General features: G+C 40.6%; 2 protein-coding genes and 1 pseudogene across 2 annotated transcripts; all 3 read left to right on the top strand.

The window, feature by feature from the left end:
* The first annotated feature begins 824 nt into the window (after positions 1–824).
* LOC132911123 (myosin-11-like) lies at positions 825–4,087 on the top strand. Its single transcript, XM_060967522.1, has 3 exons — positions 825–1,253; positions 1,340–2,992; positions 3,316–4,087. Exons 1-3 carry the CDS (start codon positions 1,001–1,003, stop codon positions 3,618–3,620), a joined length of 2,211 nt encoding a protein of 736 aa, XP_060823505.1. The 5' UTR covers positions 825–1,000; the 3' UTR covers positions 3,621–4,087.
* Positions 4,088–4,095: 8 nt separating this feature from the next.
* Positions 4,096–5,068, top strand: LOC132911124 (uncharacterized). The gene is made up of 3 exons (XM_060967523.1): positions 4,096–4,371; positions 4,532–4,693; positions 4,834–5,068. Exons 1-3 carry the CDS (start codon positions 4,166–4,168, stop codon positions 5,066–5,068), a joined length of 603 nt encoding a protein of 200 aa, XP_060823506.1. The 5' UTR covers positions 4,096–4,165.
* A 222-nt stretch (positions 5,069–5,290) lies between these two features.
* On the top strand, positions 5,291–7,513 carry LOC132911402 (uncharacterized; annotated as a pseudogene).
* Positions 7,514–7,717: the final 204 nt, after the last annotated feature.

Raw genomic sequence — 7,717 nt, 5'->3', positions numbered from 1 at the left:
TAAAAATCATGCCATGTCTTGAGTGTTACAAATCCGAATGAACAATTTTTTGAAAATATCACTTTCTTACGCTGATTTCTTCGACGAAATTTTCTCGCAGACTCATAGGCCTCGAGACACGGCGCAATTTTTATTTCGACTACTTCTGATATCTTTTGTCGATTTATAAGCGTTTGCATAGAAGAACCGGATAAAAGGGTTGATTTCTCTCTTAAAGTAAAAGACGAACATTTGCGCCAAGTTTCGTCAAAATCGACGTGTATCAGTCACCGGGATTTCCTCGTAAGTATGATCGGTCCTGTATTAAAAGCATCTGCGCGATTCTTGTAGAAAGAATAAAAAAGAGGTTCATCTTTCTCCTGCCTATGACAAAGAAACGATAGACGATCAGATTCGGAAAAACTGGTCCAAGACGAAGGATCTTTGTTCTCTGAGCGACTGGCTGAACTCGTACAAAAACTCCGGAAACGAAAAGGATAAATTTGAGGATCGATGGATCCACGATTACGACGCCAGTCAAAGAAATAGACTTAGTACGATCTAATTTCGATGTATTTGGTTATCCTGAAAGGTTCCACAGGTTTAAGACGTTCAAGCTGAGAGAACGCGAATGTGAATTTGAATGTAGAGTTTTAATGTTTTTATTTAAAATTTGCTCATCGGCTAAAAATCAACCAGTCACTGTTTTAAACAAAAATGTGTAACGTTAAGTTGTAACTAAGTTGCGACCTCTTTGGAAAGTGTGTACCTAAAATGTGTAGCAAAAGTAAGCGATGGTTTTAGTTTTTTAATTTTATTACTGTCAGGGATCGTCATATAAAACATTGTCATTTCCTCGTGACGAGTACACTCGTGAAAGATAGCTGACTGATTAAAACGAGACACGGCAGAAGCTACGACAATTTTCAGGATGACCTACTATCGATTTTGACTTTGAACAACTGAAACGATAAAAAATTAAATAGATTCTTTGGACGGTGACAAAGAAGCAAACAAGGAAATGGGTAGCGCGTTGATCGTGAGAAATCAACGAGCCGAAACGAAGAAGAACGAGGCGACGTCGCTGGAATCTCTCAGAGAAACGATATTAGAACTAAAAAAGAGCCTGAACGAGACTGAGAAAAAACGGCGCGAGAATTCCAAAAATTTGGATACTTGGAGTGTTAAAGAAAAGCAGAGTAACAAGCAGGAACAGAAGAAGCGAACTGCTGCTGGAAGAAACAATTACGAAAAAAGTGAAAACGACGACGAAAGTATAAAAAAAGCGTTTTAATTTAATAAACACGTGCTTGAGAAGCAGGTAGAATGAAAGTTAGCTTAAAATGTTGCATCCTTTCAGGAAACTTCGGCTGGTGGGAAAATCTAGGAGCAGAAAGGTTGAATTTAAAAAAGCGTGAGCCAAGCACCGAGGATCTTGATGAGAAGAATGCTCATCTGAAAGTGTGGAGAACGAAGAGGACTGGAGTTAATAACGACGATGGTAACCCGAAACTCTTTCATAGAGCGGGGTTTGGGGACCCGTACCTTGAAGAGGACACGCTAAAAGAGCTTCATGACCGTAAAAGACGTAGCAAAGGAACGCCGTCAGATGAGAAACGTCATTTAAACGAAGCTCAGGATGGAAACAAGTCGGCAGCTGATGAGAAAAATTCCATAAAAATATCAAAGACATCTGGCTGCGGCGACGCGGATGCTTCCGTTAAAATAGAATCTTTGTCGAATGATTTGCAAGCAAGGAACGCTTTCGAACGTGAGAGCGAATTAACGAATAATCCGACAGATACCGCGGCTTCCGACGTCTCAAAGGCGGCCATGGGTGAGAGTAAAAACACGGAAACAGGCGGAAATTGCGAACAATCGGATCTATCGCGGGAAAATCAGAACGCGATGGAAAACAAGTTGATGAAGAACAAAGAAAAGGGTGAAAGTCCCGAGGGAAATTCTTTGCAAACCTTCGAATCCACGACGAATGAACTGCAGGCTGCTTCGTCTACCGAAACCTCGAATCAAGAAAATGTCGGCTCGAGCAAGGGAGAACAGGTGATCAAAGTCTTTGAACCTCAGAGGCATTTGCGCGAAAACAGCGAACGAACAAAAGAAGTCGAAGAAACCGACGACGAGCACGAAGAATTGTCTCCGCAGGTGAAGAGGTCTGCCAAAGATTCAGGAAATATTAATATCCTGGTCAAGTCAGAAAACAAGAATCTGATCGAGTTCAGTAACGCGGATGGCGATAAAAAATTAGCGAACGGTGGTCAATCGCCGTTTGTGTTGAATATAGTTGACGTGAAGAAGAAGACGATCGTGGAGGACGAACAGAAAGCTGGAAAATCGGTTTCGATGCTTTACAACATGAAGTTACACAAGTCACAGGTCGATAAGCCTGTCGAAGGTGCGAATAAACGAGATGCAGAGGCGAGAAACGACGAAGTTCCGGTTGGTAGCGTGGTGCTTGATTTTCGGAAGAATAAACTTAAGGAAGTGCCATACGAAGACACGCCCGCGTCTACGAACACGATGAAAGAAAGGAACGTGGATGAGAAACGACTTGAGAACTCTGCAGACCTCGACAAAGGATCGGAACAAAGCGGCGTCAACGAAGAAGGAACTCGAAACTGGTTCGGAGAGGCAGCTCGTAATCAGATGGCTATGAACGTCGATCACGGTGCAGCTGAGAAATGTAATGACCTAGGCGGAAAGGATAAATTTACGAACGCAGAGGGGCGGTTTAACGATAATAAAGAGAAGGGAGACTCCGTTCAGGGATCTAATAAGGAGGCAGAGCCGAACCGAGAGAATAAAGAAGGAAGAAATAAGAAATATAGAGAAATATTCATAATGACCAATGGAATAGATGATAGGATAATGAATGATAAATATGGTCAGAGAAGAATATTGCAGTATATGGAGTACTCTAACGACGATGTCGAAGATACCGATGTGAATTACAGTGACAAAGAGGAAGAGGAAAATCAACATCAGGCTGCTGCAGGTAAAACTGTTGTCGAGGTTTTGTTTTGTACTTTTGTCGTCGCGTATATTTATTTTTTCGCTTAGTTTCTATTTTTTGCCAAGTTTCAAAGAAAGTTTGAAAAGGTTGATAAACTATAAACTTCTTTAACATTTATTTATACGACAAAATAACACGTACGTTGATTTAATTACGATTTTTCCGTAATATTTACACAACCTCCTGTAACGAGCCAAATGATTGAACGTAGATCGACCGAGAAGTATCTAACGCTGTTTAATTGAAAAGGAAATCGATACTAGAGGAAGAAAAACAGGAATTAAACGTTTATGGATTATTTTCAGAGAAGAGCGACGCAGCAACGCGAAGGAAAGAACGAGCCGCGTACAGCGACAGAAAGAAAGATAAAGTGAATCTGTTGATTAAAGAGAAAATCGACAAAAAGAAAAAACCTCGACAGAGAAAAAGACGTAATCCAAGTGTAATCGAATACTACGATTACGATAGCAACCTCGAGCAGCAGGATCACGAATCCTTGTCACCGACAAGCGAGCAACAGCGAAGTAAAAACAATTATCAAGACAAGAGCGCCATCGAATTCGACGCGGGACCTGGTAATCACGCGTGCACTTCCCCATCGAAAAACTAACGACAAAACTGCTAAAATCTTATGTAGTAAAGTTTCGACAGATTTCCAATAATCCACTCAAATCATCGATTCGATATCACCAGGTTAGGCCATGAGTTAAGGTGAATGCGTGTTTTGACGAATACGTCGCAGCAATTAAACACGAAGATCTCAGCAGAAGAATATAGTAAATCGAACTTTTCATGTTCACGGAGGGACAATTTTTAAATTGAATATGTTGTCAGAAGTTTTATATAACAAACTGCACTTTCTTAATACAATTTTAATATCAAATATATGTAAATCTTTGCCACTTTCTTAAATATTTCACAGATATTTTTTTTTTTATATATAATATATTTGTTGTATTTTTATAAATACAAAGAGATACAAGCTAAAAGTGTCTAATAACAGATTTTTACGTAGCGTTTACCTACATACATTTCAGATGTTTTATTCGTCACAGAGCACGCATTCGCTGTACCCATAGTCGCGCGAGAGCTCATGTCTCTTTTCGTCATGTCGTAGTTGGAGACGAGGAGAGCAAAAAAAAATGTAAACCACCTATGACGGAAATCAAGGACGAGCAAGACGAGGCGATACGGAAGGAGATGAAACAGAAGGAAAAAACGGGCAACATTCCGATACAGCAATTCCTTAATCCGGCTGGAATAGAAAGGAACGTAACGAAGAAATCAGCGGCGACGTTATCGACGAAAGCAAAGTTGGCGGAAGAGGAAGGATCCTCCAGCAACCAACGACTGGGATCAAGGTGAAGACAACGTGAACAGCATTAGTCGCGAGAGGTCAGCGGTAAATTCTCGAACGAAAAATAGTACAATCTATCAAATAAATGACACTGACCTGCGTGATCGTGGTATAGCTACGCGAGAAACTTTTAAGCTCAAATAGTGATCTTAGTATGTGGATAGGTTAAACGAACCGGTGGAGGGAAACGAAGACAAGTTTTTAGACGCTGACACGAATAACGAAATCATACTAAATCCGGCAAAGTATATTCTCAGAGTGGATACAAATTCGGATCCCGGAGCAATCGACGATTTCTGCGATGATATCCAATATCTGGATGAAAAGTATGTTATTCTAATTGGCCGTAGAAATTTCTTCGTCTCGGTATCGTTTAGCTTTGATTTTAGTCGTCCGAACGCTTCGTTACAGCATTCGTTCTGCATAGTATTCTCTGTTATAAATATTTCATTCGCGTGTCCGCTAGAAAAGAAATAGCGCCTGACAACGTGGAACCACTGTACGAAGAGTTAAAAAAAATATACGACTGGAACGAGGACGAGACAAAAGTAAAACCTCGAATAAAGGGAGATCAGAGGATGTATCACGAATCTTACGACAAAGTAGATTCCATCGATAGAGTAGCGGGCGAACCGTTTAAAGATCAAGTCGAGCCTCCGCAAGTCTACAATGATCCAACTAAAACATTCGGTAAACGTTGAATCAAATTCCATCGCATAGAATCGACGCGACTTACGTCGATTATGTTCGATTTTGCCGTTTAGTTTCCAGCCCCAACTTATCGCCTCTTTTGCTCGTTTACACTGGATCAGGGAAATCCGAAATTGGCGAAAGAACGTATCCAGCCGTATCATCTGGCCGGCGCGAAAGCCACGCCGCGAACGTTTCTCGAAGTAATTATTTTGCTCTTAAAAGCACAGACGATATGTTTAAAGGCGGGTCGGAGCAAAGTAACAGTACCGGAGAAAAATTACGAGGACCTAGCGCTATCGGAACGACCGGTGAATGGCAAACACAAAAGGTAAAAAACGAGTAAAATCTAAGCATTTCCAATAAATTATTGGCCCGACTTACTTTCTTTCGCTCTATAAACCTTGAATCACAGGTGAGCGGAGTGAGAAACGGCGGGGCAAAAGGAAAAGATGCCGTGAGCTGGTCATTAACGGGCCAGAAGCAATATATTGACACAGATTCGCGTTCTCCTTACGAGAACCGTAAATATCTGGAATCACAGGTTCCACGTGGATGGGAACACGTCCAAAATATAGATCGCGTGAAACAGACGATCGTTAGCTCTAAGGACCTGCATGAATCTTTTGTCGAGCCCCTGGAATGGATCGACGATTTCGACAAAGACATAAGGGTCAGACTCAGCAGAAGCTTGAAAACCGTCGATTCGAACACGCTTGCATATATTGAATCTAGTACAACGAAATATGAAAAGAGTCCGGTTAATGGTTTCATCGATAGGGCTCCGATTGAAAATGGAACGACGTTAAAGACCGAAGATTCCAAGGTTGCTCTCGTTACCCATCCGCCTTTAGATATTCAACAATTATTTCAAGATGATAGAAGAACGAAAAGGGAAGTTGGGACTCTTTATGATACGTATGACGATGACGAGGATCGACGTAATCGCGATTCCGAGAGAATGGACTATGATCTATATTCGAGCGATAAAGAAAAGACGAGCGACAATTTTCAGCTATTAAACTCGTACGATGACACAGATGATGAGAATCACGAGCTATTTAACTCGAAGGATGTCGAAGAGTATGACTATCTGGACGATGACGAGGGCGATTACGGCGGCATTGTTAAAAACGCAGATTCAAAAAGAAAAAAACATGCCGTTAAGAAGAAGAGTTATGGGAAAGCGTTAAAAAAGAAGAAAAAGGAAGGCCATGCCGCTAAGTCGAATAAGAATCGCAGAAAACGAAGACATCGCAAGAACAAAAAGATGGCAACAAAGAAACGTGGTAAAAAACATAAGAAAGGTACGTCGAAGAATGGAAATCGTCATACTAACATTAAAAAAAGCAAGATTACACAGGACGAAGAGAAAGCTCATAACGAAGGAGAGAAACATCACGATAGAATTAAGGAAGAAGATGTAAGTAATGGAGTGAGATTTCTTTTTAAGTACGAACGATATAACAAGACATAGCGTGTAATTTAATTAAAAAAAAAAGGCTCGTCGATAACATTTTAGACGATGAATTTGGACAACGATATCCAGAGGAAAAAATTCTCCACGCTTTTGGTAGCTGATAACGTGGAGGACGAATCGCAGATGGATTCGGCTCTTCACGGTGAACTTGCTGCAAAGATCGTGGAACAAATTTTCGACCAGGTATTCAATATTTTCTACCGCAATAGACACGCGCAGTCTACTTATTATATTTCCATGAAATCGTCAGATACAAAAGAACGAGGACCTCAAGGTATCGTTAGGCCCAGGTCTTTATCACAAACACAAAACTAGAGACACCATGGCAGCTGACAAATCGTATCGTCAGACCAACAACGACGACGAGGTAGATTCCTAATATTCTTGTAATAATTCCCTGTAACACCTTGCAAACGCTTTATGCGTTTTACTCTGACAGATCAAACATACGCAAGAGTTGTTGAATAGGATCATGTTGCTTCTTAATCGACTGATCTTCGACGAGGTTCAGAGAAAGACTTGCATTTCTCTGCCATCCGATTTGCTCGAGTTCTTGGACTGGATGTTAGAAGTGAATCCGCAAACAAATTTATTAGAACAAGTAACGCGTATTCTATTCGGATCTGACTTTACAAGTTAAATATTTCATGTCAAACGCTCGTTTATATCCAACATTCTCGATCGAACTTTGTTTCAGCCACCAGCGTTACCATTGATACACGAGCAAGATAAAGATCATTTTCCACGGGACAAGTTCCTCTTTCAAAGTTTCCCAAACGAGCAACTCGAAGCTGAGATTAGCGAATTGTACGCAAAGATTCGATTGATAAAAAGTCTGATAAAGGAATACAGTGGTCTAGCGGAAGAGGATAAGACGAAAATTAAATCAATTCAGGAGTATCTGGTTAGACTCTTAACTCTGGCGTCTCACTCGACTGAGAATCGAATGCCCATCGCTACTCTACGCTATTCTTAACCCTATTGCATCTTTCTCGACGCAATCGAGTTTATTAGCTTTAAAAAATGACTTAGATCTCAGAGAAATATGGAAGAAGTGGTCGTTGATGTATCGATTTTACGGGAAAAAATGTTTTTTTATGATTGAAAGTCTTTTTATACGTTGGAATTTTTGGAATACGTTGGAAAACTCGAAATTTTCACCGTTATATGGCTAGTTTGT

The sequence above is a fragment of the Bombus pascuorum genome, chromosome 10, assembly GCF_905332965.1.
Source record: "Bombus pascuorum chromosome 10, iyBomPasc1.1, whole genome shotgun sequence".
Taxonomy (NCBI): Eukaryota; Metazoa; Arthropoda; class Insecta; order Hymenoptera; family Apidae; genus Bombus; species Bombus pascuorum.
Note: the sequence above shows the minus strand (reverse complement) of the source record. Positions and strands in the feature narration are given on the sequence as shown.

Excerpts from the sequence above, each read along its gene's own strand:
- LOC132911123 (XM_060967522.1), top strand. The coding sequence starts at position 1,001 with ATGGGTAGCGCGTTGATCGTGAGAAATCAACGAGCCGAAACGAAGAAG. Across the intron at positions 1,254-1,339 it reads AAGTGAAAACGACGACGAAA|GAAACTTCGGCTGGTGGGAA; the intron begins GTATAAAAAAAG and ends GCATCCTTTCAG. Across the intron at positions 2,993-3,315 it reads TCAACATCAGGCTGCTGCAG|AGAAGAGCGACGCAGCAACG; the intron begins GTAAAACTGTTG and ends GATTATTTTCAG.
- LOC132911124 (XM_060967523.1), top strand. The coding sequence starts at position 4,166 with ATGACGGAAATCAAGGACGAGCAAGACGAGGCGATACGGAAGGAGATG. Across the intron at positions 4,372-4,531 it reads AACCAACGACTGGGATCAAG|GTTAAACGAACCGGTGGAGG; the intron begins GTGAAGACAACG and ends GTATGTGGATAG. Across the intron at positions 4,694-4,833 it reads ATCCAATATCTGGATGAAAA|AAAAGAAATAGCGCCTGACA; the intron begins GTATGTTATTCT and ends CGTGTCCGCTAG.